Source organism: Artemia franciscana, chromosome 18, assembly GCF_032884065.1.
Source record: "Artemia franciscana chromosome 18, ASM3288406v1, whole genome shotgun sequence".
Taxonomy (NCBI): domain Eukaryota; kingdom Metazoa; phylum Arthropoda; class Branchiopoda; order Anostraca; family Artemiidae; genus Artemia; species Artemia franciscana.
The window spans coordinates 24760187-24787856 of NC_088880.1; the positions used below are offsets into that span (position 1 = coordinate 24760187).

A 27670-nucleotide genomic window follows, 5' to 3' on the forward strand; every position below is an offset into this window, starting at 1 on the left:
GTAGTTTAAAATATATATATATATATATATATATATATATATATATATATATATATATATATATATATATATATATATATATATATATTTATATATATATTAATATATATATATATATATATATATATATATATATATATATATATATATATATATATATATATATATATACATATATATATATATATATATATATATATATATATATATATATATATATATATATATATATATATATATATATAAATATATATATATATATACAAAATTAAGTTGTCTGTGTGTGTGTGTGTCGAGTGACGTCATGTTTGTGTGTCGACTGACGTCATGTTTGTCGACTGACGTCATTATAAGGATTGAGCTGTATGCGTCATGAAGTTGTTTGTCGACTGACGTCATGTTTTTCAACTGATGAAATTACATACCGGGACACAAATGACGACCGGGACACAGGGAATATAAATGACGACCGGGAACCTCAAAGAGAAATTACAGACTGGGACACCCGGACACAGATCACGACGGGGACACAGGGAATATAAATGACGACCGGGACATAGGGACATAACTACAACGGGGACGCCGGGGGCACAGGCGGGGTATATAAATGACGACCGGGACACAGGGATTGTTCGAATAGAAATTACAGACCGGGACACCGGGACACAGGGAATACTCAGGTGGTTTGGTGCCGTAATGAACTGTTAGTAGTAGTAGTAGTTTGATTGTGTCATATTTCAAATATGTATCAACATCTTATTCAACTTCAAATTCTGACCTTTTTGTCTGAGCGTTTTATCGTTAAAATTCTTTATTCGTGGCTGTTATATTTTGTTTATTCCTTGGTTGTCTTTATTTCGTAGTTAACTGGAAATTTTTCGGAAGTGTTGTGTTTCTTTAAACTGCAAATTAAGAAAGTACTGTTCGATAGGGTTTTAGAGCCATTTTGTTAAGAAATGAATCCATTCGATTAAAAATTTTAAAAATTCATTTATACTGAATGAACAAGTTTGATGTTTTTATAAAGAAACGGAGATTGTATCAGGCACTAGCTTCTGACAGTGAAAAAATGTCCGAACCCTCCCTTTCTCACGTCTTACGCCTTGTTTTCATTGGTTGAAAATGTTCATCAACTACCTTTCATCTAATGATCAGTTGATGCTCAGAACAATCTCCAATGTTAGAGCTATTTTTGCTTTTTATAAATAAATTATATTCAGTACCTATATTTTGTCAAATACTGATATCGATAATGATCTATATTTTCTCGATATCGATAAGTCATAATAACTGAGGCTAGTATATTCGCGTTGCTGCTCTCATCATGAATATCGCTATGCTACAGATTTTGCAAGTATTGTCAAATCATTTGTCCGTTGTTTTTTTTTTCGTGATTCCTCTCCCCCCCTCCTTCAGAAATACTACTATTACTACTACTAACAATTCACCCAAGCACCAAGTCGTCTGAGCTCAACACAGCCATACACGCTTCTCCTCTATCCCAATTAATTCAAAGTCTCCTTCCCAGGAAGTTCCCATTTCCTTTAAATCTTTCTTTATGACACCTACCCACCCCAACCGTGGACGACCTACTTTCCGTTTAGCTCTAGACGGCTGGCTGAAAAGAACAATCTTTGGTAATCTCTCATCCTTCAACCGCAGAACATGCCCTAGCCACGTCAGAATTTCTCTCATTATAGCCTTAGACAGTGGGATTTAACCACACGTTTCGCGCAGTCTACTATGTTGAAATACGGTTAGTCAGCCGGCTAACCAGAGCAATCCGTAGACAATTTCTCTGGAAAACATCTAGCAAATCTTCATCTACTTTTTGGAGCGCCTATGTTTCAAAGCCGTATGCTTCAGGAGCGCCTATCTCAGCTGTCATCACTGTAGCTTCCAATATTCTAGTCTTGGTTTGCACACATACCTTCCTTTTCTTTCAAATTATTTTCAACTTCGAAAAAATACCCTGAGTCCTGGCTATTCTACTTTTAACATTCACTGATCTCACCGTCTTTACTCATAGTACTGCCTAGGTAATCCACCTGATCAATCATTACGTTGCCCAAGGTCAGCTTTTCATTTTCACTTATTCCTAGCCTTTGTGACTTAGTATGTAATCTTTTACTTCAGAATAGCTTTCTGCGTGAATGTCTGATCTCTCCAACAATAAATATTAGTTTTTCTGTTTCTGTGTTTTTTAATTGAAATTTTTGTTATAGCCTACTACTTAAATTAAATGATTAATCGTGTTATTTAAGTGATAAGACTATTAAGGCGTAGGAGTGTACATCTTTAAATTAAATTGAAAAGCAGAGGAGGCCATGTGTGAATATATAGATGCTAATTGCTTAAATAGATGATTTTAATTCCGAAAAATTTTGGTAAAACTTTAAATTATTTTCTTTTTAACATATAAATATTTTTGAAGCTTTCTAGATAAGAAAAAAATGGGGATAAATCGACTTTCTTTTAAAGAAAAATAGAAAAAAAAACATCTAACTAGTTTTAACTTGTAACTCCATAGAATTTGTGAGAATTCATGACTTGTTTGATAGTTATTTAAAAACATGTAGTTGGAAAGAAAAACTGAATTAAAAAAATTGAAAGTTGATTAAAGTGTAAAAAAAAGTAGTCAGATCAAGTCAGAAATTGAGTGCCCAAATCACAGATTGCACTTTAGTGCCCAAATCACCAATTGCTAAATCACAGATAGTTGACATAATTTCTAGAACCAATAGAATCGAATTCTGTAGGAAGTGTAGTTTGTGCTACATTTTCTAAATTCCGTTATTAATGTTTTGCTATTAAACTTGTCCCCTTTGGTCCAGGCACTTTGTAAGTTTCATGGTTTTTATTCAAGACCTATTTTTCTCTCTTTTTTTAATCAAGGCATAGAGATGGTTTTGCTGAAGACCGGATCTATAGACACTTGGAGCCTGCTCTTGCTTTTCAACTAGAAATCAATCGAATGCAAAATTATGAGCTTGAGGCCTTAGCTACTTCCAACCAGAAGATGCATTTGTACCTTGGAAAAGCAAAGGTAATTTGTCTCCACTTTCGCCCATATAACTTGTTTCCGAGCTTTCTGAACTTCGGCTAAAATGAAAATTTAGTAAAGAAATTTTAGTTAAGCAGCTTTTACGCTACTCCTATATTCTCTATGTTAAGTGGCGAATTTGCGTCGGGTTAAGTGTAACCTTTCATTCTTAAACATGTCCTTTTTCACTAGGCTGACGGAAAAATCTAGGAAAAGTTAACTAATTATTTTCAAAATTTATAAATTGCTCATCTAGAAATTACCTATTGTTGCTTGTCCATAAACTTACGTAAACATCGGCAACAAGAAGAACAATAGGGATTTTTCTTCGTAAGACAGTGGAATCCTATATTTAAATGACTATTTCGCCATATGTCCAGGGCTGTCTTCAGCAAAACATCAAATCAAATTTATATCAAAGAAAATCACATCAAATACGACCAAAAAAACTAAAAAAAAAAAAAATATAAGCCATCCCAGCATTCTTAATTCAACGAAGTTCAACAAAAAATTTGTTTTAATGGTCGTATCTTAATTCTAGGTTGTTTTATACGTCTTTGTTTCGCTGAGGACAGCCATTGGATGTAGGGCCGAAATATTCATACAAATGTAAATTTCCGCTGTCTTGCAAAAAAAAAATTCCCTATTGGTCTTCTTGCTCATGATGCTTATGATAAGTACATAAACTGATGTACTCGAAAATTCTAAATAGAGCTCGAGTCTACCTTGACTACTTAGGTTAGGGACAAAATTTGCTCCGTAATAATGCATGACGTTAAGTCTATAAATACAGAAATAAATTGAGTAAACTAGACTGCCATAATACCAAACATAATTTGAATTTTTTTCATTTCTCTCCAATTTTCTTGTTTTGTTCACTAATCCACTACAAAAAAAGACCTAACATCGGTATTGGAGCAACAGAAATGATTTTTACCAAAATGTTTGGAAAAATTTGCTTAATAACATATCCAAAATCAGCCAAAGTTAACCCTGCGGAAATACCCCTTCTTCAGGAGAAAGGAGGGGGGAATCCTGAATTTAAATTTCTGGAGTGTTTTCTGGATTGAAAGGTCTTATCCTAATAATTCAAGTCCAAAAAGGTCGAAAATGAGATCAGAATTGAAAAATTTCATCACTTACTGCCCCCCTTTCTGCCTTAGCTGAGGTCAAAAAGTGTAAAAAAAAAGAAGAAAAACATGGGTTGTATTTTCATAATATAACACATAATTTAAAAAAATGCATAATTGAGATTTTGTTTTCTTTTAATTCATTTCTGGGGAGACCAAACATGACATCAGAACTGGAAAATTGCATCACTTAGTAGGCTACCCCGTTTTCCAATTTTTTTTTCCACTTATGCATTGTATTATTATAGTACCACAAAGGGTATTTTTACCCCTTCTGACCTTACTTAGGGTAGAAATAAGGCACCAAGTGATGGAATTTTTCAATTGTGATCTCATATTTTATCTCTGCTGACTGGTATTGAACTGTCGTAGGAAACAACCTTTCAATCCACCAAATACTGTACAAACGAGGATACTGATGGTTCATCCCCCTCTGACGGGCTTGGGTGAAAATGGGTAACAAAGCGATGGAATTTCCAATTCTGATGTCATTTTTAATCTCCTTGGATTCGAATTGATAGGAAACGACGGTTTAATCCAGAAAATATTGCATAAGTTTAAATTCAAGTTTCCCCCCTCTTTTCCCTGAAAAAAGTGGCATTTCTGCGTTGCTGATTTTGGCCGATTCTGAGTATGCGATTGAATACATTTTTTGAACATTATGATGCCAAAAATATTGCTTTGGCTCCAATGTCAGATCCACACCCTAAAGCACCTTACCATAAAAAGCACCTTACAACACCTGATTCCCTAGTATTTTTGAGAAAAAGTAATTTAAAAAAAATGAAAAAAGTAGCAAAACATATAAAAAAATGTGAGCCGTTAATCTCAAGGAAGCCTATGAGGCTAAAATAAGCAATATTTTTATCCATAAAACAGCCTAGATCAAAGCCAAATTTTTTTTTTATTTAAGAATTAACGACGCTTCTTGACTACTAAGGTCCCTGCGTCGGCCCTGCAGTGCATTCCTGCAGCGTAATTCGATCTCTGGGTCCCGTATTACCAAGCTAAGGTCAAATCCACTGCGCCACCACGGGACCCAAAGCCAAAATCTTAATGCACTTGACAAATATTTAAACTATATTCACAACGGAATACAAAAAATATTCAAAACATATAATTTAGAGTTTATGATTGAGAATAGAAAATAATTCAAAACGCCTGATCGAGAAAGCTGGCAACGCTGGAAAACCGTATTTTTACTGGACTACACCTGTATAATAATATCACCTATCTTCTTTATATCTTGAATAAAAACTATTGGTCTATACATTTAATTCAGCTCAACAGTATTTTTAGCTTTATCTATGTATTCTTTGAATATTGGTAATATTCAACTTTAAATCATAACGCTTATTTTACTAAAGTCCTAACCTTTTTCATTTATCAAGAAATGACTACCAGGAACTGTTTGAGATTCATGCTAAAAAATAATTTCGTAACGGTAATCATATACCTTTGAATTTTTACTAGGGTATTTTCCTTAAAAAAGGATTCAAGCAATTGTTTTCCATTTTCTCTGAGGTTCTTATGTTCAAAATTTTATTCAGGAGATAGGAGTTGTGTTAAATTTGTACAACTCATTCATCCCTTAATTAAGATGAATAACCAAAAAATAGGAGAAAACTCGGTTCCCAGGGGCTATTTCTGTTTGGAGCTATCGAGGAAAAAAGATGGCCTTTCTTTTTTAGCTTGTAATTTTTTTATCCAGAAGAGGATAATAATGATGTAACACCATGATGTAAGCAATTCTGCAAACCTAACAATGACCACAGCTCTTAGTAACATATTTCTAAGCTTGTTTTGAAAAAAAACCTGTCTCATGGGACAATGCTTTAAATTGTAACTATTACATTGACTTGTCTTAATAGTAAAAGTTTATTGTGAAAACTTCTTTACAAACTATGAAAAAGAGCTTGAAAGAATGACGGATCAAAATGAATCACTGGATTCACGTTAGAATCACCGGGGCTATAATGAGAGGAAGGTTGAGATGGCTTGGGCATGTTTTGCGTATGAAGGATGAAAGATTACCGAAGGTTTTCCTTTTCACCTCACCGTCTAAGGCTAAACGAAAAGTAGGTCATCCGCGGTTGGGTCTGGAAAGATGTCATAAAGAAAAATTAAAAGGAAACAGAAACTTCCTGGGGGATGTAAAGAGTGTGGCTTTGACTAGATTGGGATGAAGGAGGAGCGTGCGTAGCTGTGTTCGCCTCAGGCAGCTTGGTGCTTCTGTGAGTTGCTAGTAGTAGTAGTAGAAAAATCCAACTTAGATAAGTGAGTGATTTTCTCAGCAGCTTCTTAAACACAACAGCAGCAATGGAATATGCACCTTTATCGAAAATGATTTGACTGAAAAGTTGATTATGGCTAACCAGTTCAATGAAATTATTTACCAAAGAAGGGAATAGGGAAGCAAAAATGCGGTTGGAGTCCCGATAGCACGGGAGTAAAACATCGTCCATATTCATTTCTTTCATGCTCTTTCAACTTCGAATATTTTACCAGAAAATTTTGGGCTACTTCAACTTCCTACTTGAGGGAAACGACAATTGAAATTTTTCATTGATGCGTTTGATTAATATTTCTATTGCGGCAAGTTTTTTCAATGAGAGCCAAAGGGTACTAGTCCCCCCAACGGGTATCTTAAGGAGATACCAAATAGGCATTTATTTGTTTATTTTTTCTTTTAGGTTGCTAAGGGACAAGAAGTTACTGACTATCGCTTTTTTATTCGATCAATAATTAGACACTCTGATCTGATCACAAAAGAAGCTTCATTTGAGTATCTCCAGAATGAAGGAGAGCGACTTTTATTAGAGTCTATGGACGAGCTTGAGGTGGCGTTTTCACATCCCATGGCCAGGAGAACTGACTGCAATCATATATTTTTGAATTTTGTACCGACGGTCATTATGGATCCAGCTAAGGTGAGTAGAGTTCTGATTATAATGGTTTCTCTTTTAGCGCTGCCATTTATTTCGACTTTTACCAAGATTTCGGGATTTGAGTTCATATCTATGAGTTTTGGGAAAAATATATATATTAGATAATAAGGTAAAGGTAAAGGATACGGCATTAGACTTTACAGTCCCTACCGGCGGTGCTGATCTCCGTTTCTTGGCCCTTCAGCCAGGAAGTGCAATGGGGGGTTGGGGGCCAGCCATCCTGTGCTTTCACACACCCTTCCTGTTTACCTTCCCCAGATTTCTCCAGGTACCCATTTAGAGCTGGGTCGACTCTGGCTAAGCTTACAGAGTCACGCCACTGACCCCCGTCCCAACTGAAGAATTGGGTACACCGGGATTCGAACCCGCGTCCTCTCAGACAAAGGATCCCGAATCCAGCGCACCAACCAACTCGGCCAGGACGGCTATAAAGGTAAAGGATACGGCATTAGACTTTACAGTCCCTACCGGCGGTGCTGATCTCCGTTTCTTGGCCCTTCAGCCAGGAAGTTTTTGTTTATTTTTAGAAAGCGGAATAAAAGATCGTGAATCCACATAACTTTCATAAATTTTCCAAGACTTTATTTTAAGATTTTTTTTAAGAAAACTGAGATCTTCTTTATGAATTCTTGGGGAAGACAATTTTGCTAAATGTCGTCTTAAACCTATAATTATTCTGAACGAAAGAAATTCGTGAAAAATTGATAGAACCAAGAGCAAATGGTAATAATTTGTTAATTTGTTTGAGTTGAAAACAGACACAATGGATAGGAAGAACTATACCAATTGTCAATATACAGGCAAATAAATAGGGTATTTATCGGTGACTGCTGATGCGGAATGAAGGAGTAACTCTAATGTACCAAGGTCTATTTTTTGAAGCTGTTGAAGGGGCTTTATCCGAAATTTGAAAGTATTTAGATAAGTAATGGGACAATAATCAAAGTAAAAATAAACTAAAGGATAATAAACTGAATGAAGGGTAGGGAAAGGGAGGTAAAATTTTAGATACTGCAATAACTCAACATTCCTTCCCAGCTGAATCCTTGGTATATCGATCTGAAGCTTCAAAGATAAATTTTCATCAACTATAAAACCTAGCTACTTACAAGATTCTTTTCTAGTAATGGTAACTAGTTCTCCTTTAAAATGGACAGATATTTCAGAAAGTGACGGCAGGGCACCAGAAAGTCGAAAAGAATGAAATGGGTCTTTGATGAGTTTCAAATAATGTGGTTTTCAGTAAACCACTGCTTCGTTTGACCTCGACGGATGTATTCTCTTACCGAGGATCCATATGTGCCTCTGACAGGATCAGCCGTGTAATATTCAAATAGTAGAGTAATTCCATAAAATGCAATTGTGTCAAGAATTCTAATAAACATATTAGAAACAGAAGTCGTCGAAGAATTGGACCTTGCGTAACTCCTACCTTTCCTGAAAATAGGTTTTTACCGATCATATTTTACCTCCATCTCCAAATTTATTCCTATCAGCGAGGTAAAACGGGACGAGTAAGAGAGCATTGCTTCTTATTCCGCAGTTATCAAGGTTACCCAGAAAAATCAGACGAAAAAGTCAAATGCTTTCTTCACATCCGCTAATATTGAATCTAGTATTTCCTCACGGTTCATTGCATCATTTAGAAATTGTAGCAGAACCAGTATAGAATGCCCAGTAGAGTGCCAGACCTTAATCCGAACTTATGCACGTTGAAAAAATTAAACTCGGCTTGATAATTCATTACTGTGTTGTAAGTGTAAGGCTCTATAATTTCGGAAAATTAGAGAGAATATAGCTAGGGCGGTAGTTGGAGCGATATCTCGGTTGCTACCTTTGTGGAGGGGTGTAACCCTTGCCGACTTGAACATAGTGGGAAAGATTTTGTCCTTAAAGCAAGAATTGATGATAAGTGCGAAAGTACCGACATAGCGATTCATGGTCTTCTTTATTATGTAAATTGATGACCCATCTGGACCTTCAGAGTGACTGTTTTTCATGGTATGCAAAATATTCATAAGTTCGTCTTCAATGACTGGTGACAAAATCATAGAGGAGCTGGATGAGAAGGGTAGATATTTATTGTAATCATCTGTGACGATAGTTGACAGGCCTTAAACTTCCTCTATAGTCGTCTGTCCAGCACCTCCTAAAATTGTTTAGGCGTGTTGGCTACTTCTTGTTGCGATGTTGAAAGTGTCTCATCTGGCTTGATCATGGTGATAGGGAATGTCTAATTTTTTTTTTCATTTGTTAATCTGCATGAAGTTGCATCAAGTGCATACTCCAATAAAACATGGCTAGCAGTTCAACGACCAATTCCTAAGCTGGTTTGCAAAAGGGCATATCTAAAAGTAAAAAATAGTGTGAAAATGAAATATGACTAAATTGTTTAAGTGGGAAAATATACAATAGTAGCAGGTGCTAGATTCAATACCCATAAGTGTGAACTATTCTACTTTGCAAAGGCAACCATTGGCGTTTAATATAGATGTTTTATTAAGGTGTTCCTGGTGTTTTATTGGCGAGAAATGCAGATATGGTGCTTTTATATTTCTAAAACGGCTGAGTTATAACCCTTTTTTGGTCTGTATTAGTCTCAGAGAGGTTGGAAAGGATGTATTTTAAGGGCGAACTCTGACTATAGAAAGTTTTTTCTGCGTCAAATAAAAATTGGGAAAACATATAGAAACTTTTAAGACAATAAAATTGGACTTAGAATTGACGTAATTATGGGGAGTTTAGAAAAGTGTCTCATTGTAACTTCTTTATTTTTAGGCTCGTTCTAAGCAAGTACTAAGCTCGTTGTAACTCCATTGCCATTCATTGCAACTCCTTTATTTTTGTGCTCGTTCTCAGCACATTCTAAGCTCGTATTGCTGAGGCATTTTTAGCGTTTGTGACAAAATCAAGTATTTATTATAAAGTCAATTTGAATAATTTTTGTTTGCGTAATAAAGTAGAATTGTAAGTTTAAATACCAGTTGTAAATACCGCGATATTTCTTTCCAATTTATGTTTGTAATATGGACGGTCATCATATGACGAGTTTGTAAATTATTTCCTACGTTACATATACGACCATACGAATTATTGATAATTGGTAATCACAATACTTCATTACCTTTTTTTCTTTTTCTACTTTGCACCCCTCTCACCCTTACTAGTAAAAAGTGCTTATTAGGTAATAATGTGTTCTATGTTGAAAATTAAGGACACTTTGTATCTTCATAATGATAAAAATAACTCTATTATGAAGTATTTTTGACAAATTATGTAAGATAGTGCTTTTACTGTTACTACTACTAACAATTGACTGCAGCATCGAGCCGCCTGAGACACACAAAGCTGCTCCTCCTCACCCATCTATTTAAAGCTTCATACTTTATCCTCTGTCGTGAAGTTCTAATTTCCTTTAAACTCTTTCTTATAACCTCTTCTCATCCAAATCAGGGATGGCCTGCTTTTGTTTGGCTCCAGGTGCCAATGGGTTCCTATAAATACCTGTAGACAATTCCTCTGAAAAACATTTAACGACTTCCTCTGCCTTTCGAAGCGCTCACTTATCAGAATTATATGTGATCGCTGGCGACACGGTTGCTTCCAATTTTTTAATTTGGTTTGGAAACTTTTTGACCTATTCTTCAAAATCTCTTTCAACTGTGTAAAAACATTATGGCCTCATTGCATTAACAATCTTTACGTATAGTCCTATGATGTATGTAAGGTTATCTACTTGATCAGTTTTCTAACTACCCAACATCACCTGGTCAGTTTCATTTATTCCAAGTGTAAGTGACGTAGTCTTCTTATTATTAACTTTCAAACTCTGTTCTTGCGCCCTGAACTCTCAAAAATACCAAAATATCATGTATTTCATGTATAATCATGGATAGAACGCAATCCCGCTTGACTCCTGATTCAACACCAAACCAGCTACTAACCTCACTTCCTACTTTAACTGCAGCAATCTTGTTGTCGTACATAGCACTAATTACTTCAATGAACTTGTCTGATTATGTCTAATTACTAAAATCTGTTATTGTATAATTACTAAGTTAATTACTCTTAATTACTAATTAATTAAAGTTAGTTAATTAACTAAGTAACTAAGTTAAGTCTGTTAATTTCTAATTACTAATAAAGACTGTTATTGTCTAATTACTTCAAGGATAAGATAGAAACTTTGCTAAAGCTGTTCTATCGACTGAATCAAATGCCTCTTTGTAATTTATAAAACTGAGGACTAAATGGGTCTGATGATTAAGGTACTTCTCAACTATTGATCTAAGAATGAATCTTTAAACTTTAACTACGGCTTGTCTTATTCGAAGCAGTATCATCATACTAAGCAACTTGCTTCCTATCGAAACCAAAGTAATGCTTCTATACGTAAGATATGCTTGTGTGATCTGGATACACTAGGCTGTCAAATACCCCAAAAAATGTGTGTTCTTTTGAAAAGTATCATTTTGGGGGGAGGGGGAGAGACAAGGGATTAGGATCAAAGACAGCTGCTATGATTTCAAATCGCTGGTCAAAAGATGGTTAATGCAAATTGATTGTGCAATAGAACCTGTGCTAAAATTCATGACAAAAAGTATAGTAAAACATTAATCAAACAGTTCGTGGTAACGAACTGTAGTAAGGAGTGACCCGGCTTAATAGTAAACGAAACTCTAAAAAAACGGAATTTTGATACTAAAAGATACGTCAAAAGAATTGGGTTTTCATGGTGGTTTTAAATATTTAAGTTTCATCAAATTTAGTCTTTGTCATCAAAAGTTACGAGCCTGAGAAAATTTGCCGTATTTTGGAAAATAGGTGGAAACACCCCCTAAAAGTCATAGAATCTTAACGAAAATCACACCATCGCACTCAGCGTATCAGAGAACCCTATTGCTAAAGGTTCAAGCTCCTATCTACAAAAATGTGGAACTTCGTATTTCTTGCCAGAAGACCGATCACGGGTGCGTGTTTATTTGTTTTTTTTCTTTTCCCCAGGGGTCATCGTATCGGTCAAGTGATCATAGAATGTCGCAAAAGGGCTCATTCTAACGGAAATGAGAAGTTCTAGTGCCCTTTTTTAGTGACCAAAAAAATTGGAGGGCACCTAGGACCCCTCCCACGCTTGTTTTTCCCAAAGTCAACGGGTCAAATTTTTGAGACAGTCATTTTGTTCAGCATAGTCGAAAACCATAATAACTATGTCTTTGGGGATGACTTACTCCCCCACAGTCCCTGGGAGAGGGGCTGCAAGTTACAAACTTTGACCACTGTTTGCATACAGTAACGATTATTTGGAAATGTACGGACGTTTTCAGGGGAATTTTCAGGGAAAGCCCCGCTCTTTAAGCTAAAGTTTTTTACTGTTTAATAGAGTAGAATTGAGAGAAAGAGTCAAACTTTAGCGTAAAGAGCTGGGCGTTGAGAAGGGAACAGCCCCTTTCATACACGGAGTAATTTCTGTTCGTTTTAAGTTTTAATGTCGCTCCTTACTTTCAGTTTAAAAAAAACTAGTTTTTTTTATTTAATTAAGTAAAAGAAACAACTCAGAAAAACAGCCATTTTCGTGAAAATAGAAAAAGCAAAAGGTTTTGCACATCCTGCTTAATCATAAGTTGTTTTTTCATATTTTGTAGCAGAAATGATTTTATATATAGTGGTCTAGTAAGCATTTATTTGAACAATATTTCCATCACATTCTTAGTTTTTAGGCATCTGACAAGGCCTTACCCATGACTTTGATTCTGGGATGAGGGGGAAAACATAGTCTGTTGATGGTATTGTCTACTAAGCTACTTAAGCATATATACGTTATGTATTTTTCAGGTTATGCTCGGGGGGGGGGGTGTCAAACATGAAACTTCCTTCTTGGTATGGTTTTGATATTTACAGTTTTAAATACGCTTGAAAAAATAGCATTTATTTTACCGTCTAAAATCAAGATTTCACTTAGATAGTATAGAGTATTTTTGCTTTGCTGTGAAAGATTAATCCACTCCTCACTTAGATATTCTCTGATATTTCAAATGGAGAAGAATGATTAGAAGATAATAGTCGTGATTCGAAAAAGAAATATATACAGTAAAAAGTAAAAGTAGAAATACTCTATAAAAGTTAAATAATCGCAATAGTAGAAAAAGAAAAAAAGAGAAAGACTTAAATCCTTTATTATTACCCCCAAAGAGAACAGGGAAATTGTAATAGTTGGATTTTTAGCTATTTAATATGGGAAAATAAGAACTGAGAACTGCCAGGTACACTGACAGTGTAGCATATGACAACCTAATTAAAAAAGCTGAACATTAAAAATTAGATATTTGGATTTAACTTTATCATATATATATATATATATATATATATATATATATATATATATATATATATATATATATATATATATATATATATATATATATATATATATATATATATATATATATATATATATATATAGGTGATTTTCATTTTTTTTGTAGATTGAGGAGAGTGTACGAGGGATGGTGATGCGCTATGGACCTCGCCTATGGAAGCTTCGAGTTTTGCAAGCAGAGTTACGCATGATCATACGTCCATCACCCAATGAGGCTACCGTGCCTATCAGGCTTAACTTAGCCAACGAGAGTGGGTATTACCTAGATGTTTGTATGTATAAAGAGGTCACGGATCCCAAAACTGGAGTAGTAAGAAACATGTTCATTTGAATTTACTAGGCCTATGTTAGTCTAAGTCCAGCCTACGTGATTACGGAAAATCTTTTCGTAAACTCATTATCTAAAAAAAAAAAAATTAAAGTCAGTGTGTTCTCCAACAAAAGAATCGTGAATGTATTATTAAGAAGCATGCCTATGCACTAGTGTAATTGAGGAAAGGGCTGCTTTTGAACCTGGATTTATCCCCGGAAAGTTTGGTTATTTGAGCCTGAATTAGATGTTTTTATGGCATTTAGTCTCTTGAATCGCTTTTCTTCTGCACAAACTTTTTCAAAATTCGTAGGTCAACGTTTGAATCCGCATGCCTGCCTGGACCATAACTTTTCGAATGCTTCGGCATAAAAAAAAAAACAAAAAAAAACACCAAGGATTTCTATCTTAGCCGAAGAAAAATCCCAAGACTGTACCCTTTTAGTATTAATTTCTTAGTGTTTTAGATATCAGTCATTTCTGGTTTTATTTGAAATATTTTAAACTGATTATCGTTGTAATTTTTAGGTTAAATTTGAAGCTTATGGACCACGAATGGGACCTCTTCACGGACTGCAAGTCTCTACTCCGTATGTCACAAAGGACTTTCTACAATTGAAAAGATTCCAAGCCCAATCGAATGGTACTACTTACGTTTATGACTATCCGGAGATGTTTTCAAAAATGACTGAAAAAATGTGGAAGGAATATACCTCGACAAAAGATGGTATGGTTTCCTTTTGGGTTTCACTCTAGTATATGACGCTTTGGTAGGGGTAGTACTGGGAGCTGGAACGTCCAAAGTTTTTTTTTCTATTCTAAGTCAGTTTTTTTGTCAAGGAATCCTCATTAACTCATGCAAAATACACAAAAGGTCAGTTTTTCTCATCTCTTGTGCACAGTTTTATTATGTGTGGACCGTTTTTCAGATACCCTTTAGGCTATGAATTGATATGCTGGAATATTATCTTAATTTTTTAAGATGAGGCGGGGGAGGTGGTATAGTATATTGTCATGCCTGTCTAGTCTTACATAGTAAAAGTACTGTTAAATTCGGTAATTCATCTATCATTGTAAAATTGTAAAATTGTAAAACTGTAAAATTGTGCATAAATGAACTTTTCTGCATAGTAGAAATCTTATAAATAATTTTATTTTAAAAATTTTCACAAAACAAGTTTTATCAAAGAAAAGTAAAGAGCTCCATTAAGCCAAAAATGAGTGAAAATAAAGCCAAATAATCTTCCAAGCGTAAAACTATTGGAATTCCATATCAATAAATAAATGAAACACAAAACGAACAGAAATTACAAAAAATAGCCGAGTCAAACCCAAAACGAGCAAAAATTAACATGAATAGAGTAATAACCCCCATCCCTTCTCATGACTAGAACACAAGTTGCGCTTTATTGAAAACATAATATGTTTGAAATGTTTTCACCTTTCTTACTTTCATAAATGAAAAATTATCAAAACCTTAAGGAAGAAATATCGTAAATGTCAATTAAACTGACAATCCACGGTCATTCGTTTTATTTGTTTTGTTTTTTTTTTTCAGTAAAGCGCGAATTATGTTCTGGTCAAACAGTTCGTGGTAACGAACTGTAGTAAGGAGCGATCCGGCTCAATAGTAACCAAAACTCTAAAAAATTTAATTTTGATATCAATAGCTACATCAAAAGAATCGCATTTTAATGCTGATTTTAAATATATAAGTTTCATCAAGTTTAGTCTTGGCCATCAAAAGTTACGAGCCTGAGAAAATTTGCCTTATTCAGGAAAATAGGGGGAAACACCCCCTAAAAGTCGTAGGATCTTAACGAAAATGACACCATCAGATTCAGCGTATCAGAGAACCCTATCGTAGAAGTTTCAAGCTCCTATCTACAAAAATTTGGAATTTTGCATTTTTTGCCAGAAGACAAATCACGGGTGCGTGTTTATTTGTTTGTTTGTTTTTTTTTTGTTTTTTTTTTTTTTCCAGGGGTCATCGTATCGACCAAGTGGTCCTAGAATGTCGCAAGAGGGCTCATTCTAACGGAAATGAAAAGTTCTAGTACCCTTTTTAAGTGACCAAAAAAATTGGAGGGCATCTAGGCCCCCTCCCATGCTCATTTTTTTCCGAAAGTCAACGGATCAAAATTTTGAGATAGCCATTTTGTTCAGCATAGTCGAAAATCATAATAACTATATATTTGGAGATGACTTACTCCCCCACAGTCCCTGGGGCAGGGGCTGCAAGTTACAAACTTCAACCAGTGTTTACATATAATAATGGTTATTGGGAAGTGTACAGACGTTTTCAGGGGGATTTTTTTTGGTTTTGGGAGTAGGGTTGAGGCAGGGGGCTATGTGGGATGATCTTTCCTTGGAGAAATATGCCATGGGGGAAAAAATTCAATGAAAAGGGCGCAGGACGAATCTGGTCATGTTAGAAAAAAACGTCAAATTCAGAGCTTAATATACAATGCTGGGTGTTCGGAGCCTCTCTATTATGGAGTATAATTTGAAAATAACACAACTATACGAGCGATAAAACATATATACCACAACCATAACTCAACTAACGAAAGAACTGCTAAGAGATAACACAACTATAAAGCGAAAACAGGTGAAAACTAACGGGAAAATAAACGAACTAAGAGGTGGAAGGGGCCCAGAGAAAAAATATAATCCTTTTTCAATTCTGAGCCTAACTTCCGCAAAGGAGTAATAATGTCAGAAGCCCCGAAATACCGAATTATTTTCTTTTCAAACAGTTCGTGGTAAAGAACTGTAGTAAGGGGCAACCCGGCTCAATAGTAAACGGAACTCTAAAAAACGGAATTTTGATGCTAAAAGATACATCAAAAGAATCGAATTTTCACGCTGATTCTAAATATATAAGTTTCAATTAATTTAGTCTTTGTCATCAAAAGTTACGAGCCTGAGAAAATTTGCCCTATTTTGGAAAAAAGGGGGAAACATCCCCTAAAAGTCATAGAATCTTAACAAAAATCACACTATCACATTCGGCATATCAGAGAACTCTATAGCAAAATTTCAAGCTCCTATCTAAAAATGTGGAATTTCATATTTTTTGCCAGAAGACAAATCACGGGTGCGTGTTTATTTGTTTGTTTGTTGTTTTTTCTTCCCCAGGGGTCATAGTATCGACCAGGTGGTCTTAGAGTGTCGCAAGAGGGCTCATTCTTACGGAAATGAAAAGTTCTAGTGCCCTTTTTAAGTGATAAAAAAATTGGAGGGCAAATAGGTCCCCTCCCACGCTAATTTTTTCAAAAGTCAACAGATTAAAATTTTAAGATAGCCATTTTGTTCCGCATAGTCGAAAAACATAATAACTATGTCTTTGGGAATGACTTACTCCCCCACAATCCCTGGGGGAGGGGCTGCAAGTTACAAACTTTGACCAGTGTTTACATATAGCAATGGTTATTGGGAAGTTTACAGACGTTTTCATGGGGATTTTTTGGTTTGGGGGTGGGGTTGATGGGAGAGGGTTTTGTGGAAGAATCTTTCCTTTGAGGAATATGTCATGGGGGAAGAAAAATTCAATTAAAAGGGCGCAGGATTTTCTAGCATTACTATAAAAAAACAATGAAAAAATAAACATGAAAACCTATTTTCAAATGAAAGTAAGGAATAGCATTGAAATTTAAAACGAACAGAGATTATTACGCATATGAGGGGTTCTAACAATACTTTAGCATAAAGAGCGAGGTATTTAGGAGGAGATAAATACCTCGCTCTTTATGCTAAAATATTTTTTGTAATTTCAACTATTTATTCTACGGCCTTTTTGATTCAGGGGTCATTCTTAAAGAATTGGGACAAAACTTACGATTTAGTGTAAAGAGCGAGGTATTAACGAGGGTACAAACCCCCTCGTGCACATAATAAGAATATAAGTATATAAAAGTTTGTTACGTAAGTTAATTCTTAAGTTACGTATATTTTTTACTAATAAAAACGTTCGTTGAAAATTAAAAGTTCTAGTAGCCTTTTTAAGTAACCGAAAAATTGGAGGGCAGCTAGGTCTCCTTCCCCACCCCTTATTTCTCAAAATCGTCTGATTAACACTAAGAGAAAGCCATTTAGCCAAAAAAAATTAATATACTAATTTCATTTCAATAATTCATGTGCGGAGAGCCAAAATCAAACATGCATTAATTCAAAAACGTTCAGAAATTAAATAAAAAAACTAGTTTTTTTAACTGAAAGTAAGGAGTGACATTAAAACTTAAAACGAACAGAAATTACTCCGTATATGAAATGGGTTGTCCCCTCCGCAGTCCCTCGCTCTTTACGCTAAAGTTTGACTGTTTGCCACAATTCTACTTTTTAAAACAATTAAAAGCTTTAGCGTAAAGAGCGAGGGACTGCGGAGGGGACAACCCATTTCATATACGGAGTAATTTCTGTTCGTTTTAAGTTTTAATGTCGCTCGTTACTTTCAGTTAAAAAAACTAGTTTTTTTTATTTAATCTTGAGAAGGCATGGGGGTTATCAGCCCTACTCGTGTTAGTTTTTACTGGTTTTGAGTTTCACTCGGCTGTTTATTGTAATTTTTGTTCGTTTTGAGTTCCATTTATTTATTAATAGGCATTTGTGGTAGTTTTTCAGTTCGAAGATTATTTGACTTTATTTTTGCTCATTCTTGGCTTAATGAAGTTCATTACTTTTCTTTGAAAAACCAGTTTTGTGTAAAAGGTTTTTAAAATTAATTTTTTGCTCGTTTTTGTTTGATATAGTTTAGATATGCTTTTTCATGGAAAAAATAATATTGTATATCTTCATTTTTTTTTTCTATAATAATCCGTAGTAAGGGTTGCTATTTGTATCTTCGAGAAACTTTCTCAACAATTTTTTATCCTGTCACAAACAGTATTTTTTTATTTAATTTTATAGCTTCTGAAGGTGACCTGAAAAATAAAACTTAAAAATTCTATCTATGCTCTTTGACAACCTGGATACACTAACACTCTTTTTATTTATTTAAATCTTAAGAGCAGATGTAGTAATAATAGTATCCCCAAAAGTTTCAACTTAATACCCTCGGTACATTGTTCAGTTGTTCTCGGTACATTGCTGAGATGTCTTATTGGCTACCATTTAACATAATGCCTTGTAATTTATTTTTAAAGAAACATTTAGTTTTAAAGCACAATGAGCCAATTGCATAATTGTGGGGAGGCTACATGCCTAATATCCCCAAAGTCATAGCTGCTGGACCGTAATACTATGCTGAACAAAATGGCTGTCTCAAAATTTTGACTGGATGTGTTTGGAAAATTAATGGGCTTGAGAGGAGGGATGCTTGCCCTCTAATCTGTGGTTACTCTTAAAAAGGGCATCAGACAGTTGTGCTGTAATTGGAGTACAAGGAGGAGGACTCTCCACTTCGTGTATCTTGTAGAAAATATTTTAAACAAGTAAAAACAAAGGAAAACACTTTTAAATGTATTTTGTTTTCAGTAAAGTGCAATACTCTGGTCTTGAAAAGCCATGGGGGATGTCAGTCCTACTAATGTAAATTTTTGCTCGTTTTGAGTTTGACTCGGTTATTTCTTTTATGAAAATTAAATGAACAAGATACGTTTCAAATGTTTCAACTTTTTTTACTTTAATCAATGAAAAAAAATTATTAGAACATTAAGGAATATATACGAGTATAGGTATACTAAATTAGCAATCCACAGCCATTTTTTTTTCAGTAAAGTGCAAATTATATTCTGGTCTTGAGAAGGTCTGGGGGTAATCAAAGACATAAGTTACAGACCTTTTAACTACCCTGAACAAAATGACTATCTTAGAATTTTGATTACATGTGTTTTGGGGATTATTGGATGTGGGGTCGGGGGTTCGTTGCCCTCCTATCATTTTTGACTAAGAAAAAGGGGATCTAGTGCTTTCAGTTTCCTATCGAATGAGTCTTTTTTAAGTTTCTGCGACATCAAATAACCATCTCAAAATTTCTAGCAGATGCTTTTCGGGACAATACAAGGTGTGGGGTTATCCACCATCCGATTACTCTGAATCTTAAAAAGGACACTTGAACTTCCGATTACCAATCCAATGAGCCCCCTCAAAAGTTTATACGATCGCCCTTTCTGTGTATACCTTATAGTCCCCCAGGGCATAACTTACAACCCTTGCCCTGAGGGGTGTAGGTGGGTTGTCATCATCAAATACATAATTTCTAGACCTTTCAACTACAATTGAACAAAAATGGCTATCAAAATTTTGATTGGACGTGTTTATATATATATATATATATATATATATATATATATATATATATATATATATATATATATATCTATATATATAAAAATAAGTTGTCTGTGTGTGGATCTGTGGATCAGGTGACGTCATGTTTGTCCGTATATGACGTCTGAATTATTTCACACTAATACAAAAGAAGAAAAAAACTAAAAAAGGTAAAAACTGAAAAATAAAAGAGAAAAAGAAAACTAAAAAAATATGAATAAATATTTATAAAAATAAGTTGTTTGTGGGTTATGTCTGTCTGTCTGTCTGTCGAGTGACGTCGTGTTTGTCCGCATATGATGTCTGAATTATTTCACACTAATACAAAAGAAGAAAAAAAACTAAAAAAGGTAAAAACTACAAAAAAAAACTAAAAAGAAAAAAAATTAAAAAAGCTAAAAAACTAAAAAAAGGTAAAAAACTAAAAACTAAAAAAACTGAAAAAACTAAAAAAAGGGCAAAAACTAACCGGGACACAGGGAATATAAATGACGACCGGGACACAGGAACACAACTACAATGGGGACGCCGGGGGGCACAGGGGGATATAAATGACGACCGGGACACAAGGAATATAAATGACGCCCGGGACACTCAAAGAGAAATCACAGACTGGAACACCGGGACACAAATGACGACCGGGACACAGGGAATATAAATGACGACCGGGACACAGGGACATAACTACAAAGGGGACGCCGGGGTGCACAGGGGGATATATAAATGACGATGGCGACTCAGGGAATGGTCGATTAGCAATCACCATCAACAAAGCTCAAGGGCAATCATTAGAATCATGAGGTATAGATCTGAATACGGATTGTTTTCCCATGGACCATTATATGTTGCATGTTCAAGAGTCGGTAAACCTGACAATCTATTTATATGCACAGACAATGGGACAGCAAAGAATGTTGTATATTCGCAAGTTTTACGTAGTTAAAAACATATATATATATATATATATATATATATATATATATATATATATATATATATATATATATATCTATATTCACAGGTGGGACATAGGGACACAACTACAATGGCGCGTAACTAATATGGCGCGTAACGACTTACGCGCGCGGGGGGGCTTGGGGGGGGGCGCGAAGCGCCCAACAGCTAGTATATATATATATATATATATATATATATATATATATATATATATATATATATATATATATATATATATATATAATGAAAAGAGAAATCACCAATGCAACAGCACAAACACATTATTATAATTTAAATAAATAGAACCTTGGCTCCCTCCCCCCAAAGAAATAAACTCAAGGTCTAAGACTGTTGTACAGTCTGCATGGTTTTTAATTATTTTGTGTTTGCAGTTTTTTCAAAGTTTAGAATAGAATGTACTGAGTGTAATTTATATTTATATGATGTTTTATATAATGTTTTATTTTATAATTTATATGTTTCCTTTGTGACTGACAAATTTTCTGTGTAAGAACTTTCTTTGGGTTTATCTTTATTAGCGGTAAAATTACATTGGAACAGTGATTTGCTATGGCAGAGAACTTTACCCATGGGCGTAGTTTATTTATTAGAGTTTTCTGCCTTGTTAGAATGAATTTGTAGGTCCGATCCACTCCACTGACAAGTTTTTCTAGTACATTTTCCACATCAGTTATGATAGCCAGATATGTATAGCTGGAATTAAAGTGCAAATTTATGTATAATATTTCCTTAGTTACGAAACGTTTCCTGCGCACTACATGTATTTCAACTACATGCTTCAGCTATTGAAATAAACAATTTTGATTTGATGGTCGCTTCTATTCCAAGAATATTCTAAAAATATTATTCTAAAATATAAATTAATAATATTCTAAAAATTTAAATTAAATCCAGGCTAATTTTACTCCACACAAACATTATTTTTGTCGCTTTTATTTTTCGCTATTTTTTTCGAACACCCAATCTGCTCTTTCAAAGCTAACTGCTTTTCAGTGGTTATTAGCAGGCTAATAACCACTGAGCACAATATGAGCACTGAGCACAACCACTGAGCACTAATAACAGGCTAATAACCAGAAAGCTAACTGCTTTTCTGTCTTATTAGCAGGAGTATGAGGGTTTCGCTACAATGATAAGTTTTCATTACAATACTTGCTTCTCAATTGTAATTGTCAGATACATGGGAATGGGTTTTAGTACAGAAATATATATAGTTTTCTCTTAGTTGCAAATTTCTTGTGCATTAAATGTGTTCATATTATTTGCTTTTACTATTGAAATCAACGATGCTGATTTGATAATTGTATTTGTTATTATAACAATACGACTTAAATTCAAAATTCTTTTGAGCGCTAATTTTGCTTTGTACAAATCAATTTATAATATTGCTTTGAAATTGAAAGACATTTGTGATGTCGTTGTTTCCAGATGCCAACTCCAAAAAATCCAACTTTGAAATTCTAAAACAAAAATTAAAATCGCTTTCAGGGAAAAATACTCAGTTTTGAATTATCCATACTTTTACGAAAATCACTATATCAGTTCTAATACTTAATTCTATATTTCTCATAGAAATCTAACTGTAGTTAGCAAAACACTGGCAACGTTGGCAAAATAATTTTAAGTTTCTCATTGGAATTCTAGCCTTTTTTTTTTTTTTTTTTTTTTTTTTTTTTTTTTTTTTTTTTTTTTTTTTTTTACATTGAGACATAGGCGCTTAGACAAATTATTACATGTGTCATTTGCTACCAAGTTTTATCGAAAACTAAGTGCTATAGCCTGGTTGAACCTGATTGCTGTGATACCAATATGCTATATTGTCACCTTTATTTGCCATAAACCTCTCTATTTAAAAAGCTATTTATATCGTGGATGTTTGTTGCGTACTTGAACTTTTATATGTACTCGGCTAGGGCCATCCTAGCCGAGTGGGTTATTCGCTGGAATTATAATCCTATATCCTTCGATACGAGGGTTCGAACCTTGGCCTAGTAAATCCTTTGGGTTGCGGATCAATGGTTTGACTCTGCAGGATCAGTGACCCTCAGTCCAAGAGCTTGGAACATCTGAAATTCAGAGTTCAGATGAGGCTGAAAACAGCTGGTCTTACTATAAGATCAAAAGAAGAGGCTTGAACTTATGTGTGGTGATCCCTAATTTGGCGTATCTTGTTAAGACCTCTCTGTTGTAGTTATTACCAACTGTTTTTTTTTTCAGCTTGGTGAAAAAGGATTGTTACCTAGCATAATTTTTTTTCTTACGATTTGCAAAAAAAAACGTTAGAATCTATAAGTTGATGCATGTGAAAAAAAATTAAACAAGACTTCAAGCTTAAAAAATATAATAAAAATATAATACAAAATCATTATACAAACATGTTGCCTACAGTTATGTCGTAAATGATCAAATTTTCAAATTTGTTTATGGAATTTTTCAATTCCACGCTTATATCCTACCAACAATTTTCTTCAACCACGTTTTGAATTGCTTGAAAGTTTTACTAAAAATTATTAGTCACAGCTTTCTGTTAGGCTACTGATACATAATTGTGAGTAAAACTATTACTAACAAATAATTGTTAGGACGGCAGAAATAGACCTTAAGTATGGGCCTGCGCTTATTTTTTACTCCTTTACTACTTTTTTCTATTGTTTAACGCAAATTTTTCCTTCCACTTTTTCCTGAACCCCTGTTTTTATAGCTCATGTCTTCCCTAAGGATTAAGTTTCCACTTCTCTTTATTTTTTATTACTATTATATTATTAATATAGACGTGTTTTTTACATTAGCTTAATACACTATATTTTATCAGTTTAAAGGTATGTTTTTACTTCCAGGCTGTAATGATCTGCCATCTATTTTCTGTTCGAGTGTGGAACTTGTTTTGAACTCACAGGGTGAATTATCCGAACAAAAACGTATACCTGGTGAAAATGATGTAAGTATGTCCACGAGTCGTTTAAAACATGGGCAAAATAAGTTTGACTTGTGGTTGAAAGCGCCTTAAAATTTTGTTTGAGCTTTACAAACATCTTATGAATACAAAAAAAAATGGTTCGTGTTTGTGCCATTCGTATCTTTATCGACAGCATCTTATAAATTTTCCCTTTTTTTTGAAAAAACACACATTCTGAACTTCGTGAGCACAAACGTTTGAACTTTTAGTCTAAACACAAAACACGTAGTCTTTCAATAATACGTTTCACCATAAGCCTTTTCAGGCATGAACGAATCAAAATTAGTTTGATGTTGAAAACATCCTGAATTTGTGTTTTATTTCTGACAAAACACAAAGTTTGAACTGTGTGAAAACAAATCTGAACTTATAGTCTGAACAAAAGAGCACATAGTCTTCCAATGATGCGTTTCGCCATAAGTATTTTCAAATACTTACCGAAATTAGGAATCAATTTAGTCACAATTTAAATGAAACGTATTGACTGTATTATGAAAATTACTCGCTTGGTAGGATGGTTTCATGTACCCTTTGTATAATGTTTCACCATCGTTTTAAGATCTGACAGCTATCGACACAGCTAATTATATAGGTAGATAGAGTTATGGAGGGAGAAAAAGTTAACGAATAAATTTGTTCATATAAACTTGATTTTGCTGGCTATTTCCTGTGAACCGTGAGCAAGCTTTCGCGAGAAATCCATTAAAACGTGAGAGAAGGTTGTCATATATTTTCTTTTTTTGTAGAAAACAGAAAACAAAGATTGGTGTGTAAGCAGTTGAATTCAGTATTGTTACGGTTGCCATTATGCCTTCACGCAAGGATTGGATGATTCCTTCCCTTACATTAATACAATCGATTCAAACCTACAACAACATTTTGTAGTTTTTGAACACCTCCCTCACCACACCCCTTTTTTCTGGCCAAGTACCTGTCCTAAAGGCTGGGCCTGTATGTTTCTTGTTTCTTAATTTTTGTTTCTGAATTTCAAAGTGATTTCATTTTGAAAGTTTGATCCAAGAAATAGAGAATTGAATATTTGTTTTGAGAGATATCAGTAATGTGTTAGTATATAAAGACTTTAAATTAAAAATTTTTTAGTATTTAATTTTCTAAATTTTATGGGTAAAGAGCTACTGCAAGTAAGTAGCTGTAGTAATGCTAGAAGTATTCATAAACTAGAAGTCTTTTCATAATTATGGCCCGTGTGGGTTTAAAAAATTAGTATCTATCTAGCATGGATGCGACATAGGTGTTACTATTTGAGTTCGTTTTATGGCATTATGTGCTTTATTATGGTTGTTTTATTTTGCAATTGTTATCTTTTGTCACTCTTATTGTTATTTACCATGTTTTTTATGTCATTATCATTTGCTATTATTTTGTGTCTTTTTTCTTATAATGGCCCAAAGCAGCTTTTGTTGCAATTAATATCTATAGTGTTTATAGGGGAGAGGGGGGCTGCAAAAAAGTTATTCTCTAGGGTCTAACCTCGGCCGTTGTTCGAAATTGTAAAATTTAAATACATTAATGTATAAATTTCTCGATGAAAAAGCAGCCCCCTTAGTAGCAGTTCTTTATGGCCCGACGTAATATTTTATCCCAGCGTCTTAAAAAGTGTATGCTTGTGAGTAATAATAGAAAAGGCAGTGCTATCTTGGCAAAATAATTTAAATCTTCAGAAGATGGGCTCAAAATGGTTTGACTAAGTTATCAATTAGTATGTTAATTTGGATTCGATGAGTTAATGCTCTATACTAAGCACCTTAGTTCAAATCAGTTTAATTTAGTTTAAATTTTATGCTTAGTTAAACCCATGGAAAATGCTGGAAGTGAATTGAGTAACGCAATGTTTGTATAAAGTTAATTAATAACACAAATTAGTTTGAAAACGTGGTATCTGTTCTGTCCTTTTCTTAAGACACCCATATTTTAGGAAAGCAATTAATAAATTGATCAATTGTTAGTAATTAATAAAGATCCTTGGTAGTAATTATGTATCTTTTCTAAGCGATTCCTTATAATTTCTAAGCGATCGGTGTTAGTAGCATAAGATTCTGTCTAAGCTTATGACCCTTATGCTAAGACACAGGGTTCAAGGTTTTTAGCTGTTATTGGGAGATCTTAAGTCAGTTTAATCTTGTTAGCACCATTACAGGATCTATTGGTGGATTAATTTATTAGTTTTTTTTTCTATTAGTTTATAATTTTAATTAACTCCCTGTAATTTCTTCTTGGGGAAAAAAATTGAAATGTGGTTTTCCCCACAAGTTTGAATCAGATAGGATTCATTCCGGGAAAAAAGTTAACATATTTTAAGTTTAATTTTTAAATATGAATTTTACTTGTATTAATTTTAGTCCGAATAGTAATATGGCCGTATCCGGCAATTTTAGTGTAAAATTCGGCAAATAAGATATAATCTGAAAGTTTGCCTTTTTGTAACTTGTAACATAAGTTGATTTTTGTATAGCTATAATATCAAGAAGGTTTTACCCTATCCCCCCCCCTCTTGGACACGGCGTTCTACATTTGATTTTATAATAGAGACTTAATTAAAGTTGCAAAAGGAAAGTTGAAATCATTGTAGAAATAATCAGGTCAATAATTCTACTACAGTTTCTTTTTGTGTACTGAAGCCATTTATTCATTATTTAATGAAGCTGTTCTACGGAATGGTGATTTTATTTCGAAACAACTGCTCAGAAGCTGAAATGGCTGAATTTATGCTCTTATCAAATTACTAGATGGGATAGAAATAACACGGGCTAAAGTCAAGTCTGATTATAGGGTGAGTGGATGGGGCATTTAGACTATTTAAACCATGGCGTATTTTTTCACAAAATCCATAATTTCAGCGATCTGTCAGATACTTTGAAGGAGTTTGTCCTTTATTGTTTCTGAAATGGTTAGTTTTTAGTTATATTGGACATGACCGGCTCTTACTAAGTTGCTAGCTACCGCTGCAACCCGGATATCTAAATATTACAATATTATTCAATGTATTTAAACGTATATATATATATATATATATATATATATATATATATATATATATATATATATATATATATATATATATAATATATATATATATATATATATATATATATATATATATATATATATATATATATATATATATATATATATATATGTATATATATATATATATATATTTTAAATATAAATATGTTTATTGAAATATACTTATTTGAAATATGTTATTAAAATATAATAATTTAAATATAGAATATAATAATCGTTGATAAGCTACGATTAACTACATGTTTATGTAAAAATTTGTTCTACAGATTGGTATGGTTGCATGGCGCATGACGCTCTTTACTCCAGAATATCCGGAAGGTCGAGACATAATACTCATTTGTAACGATATTACTTATATGATTGGATCGTTTGGACCTCGTGAAGATCGATTGTTTCTACTGGCATCAGAATTGGCACGAAAATTGAGAATTCCACGAGTTTACATTGCTGCTAATAGTGGTGCTCGTATTGGACTCGCTGAAGAAATCAAACACTTATTTAGAATAGCTTGGGTCGATCCAAATGACCCAGAAAAGGTGAGATATGGAACATGCACTAGTAATGTAAACTCCCAAAAGCAGTATATTTGCTCCTAAAGCTAAAAAGATAAC

The 27670-nt window shown here is 33.8% G+C and overlaps 1 protein-coding gene across 1 annotated transcript; it reads left to right on the top strand.

The window, feature by feature from the left end:
* The first annotated feature begins 294 nt into the window (after nucleotides 1-294).
* On the top strand, nucleotides 295-27670 carry LOC136038796 (acetyl-CoA carboxylase-like). Its single transcript, XM_065722177.1, has 6 exons — nucleotides 295-3046; nucleotides 6867-7103; nucleotides 13604-13807; nucleotides 14336-14534; nucleotides 23893-23993; nucleotides 27326-27670. Exons 1-6 carry the CDS (start codon nucleotides 2975-2977, stop codon nucleotides 27653-27655), a joined length of 1143 nt encoding a protein of 380 aa, XP_065578249.1. The 5' UTR covers nucleotides 295-2974; the 3' UTR covers nucleotides 27656-27670.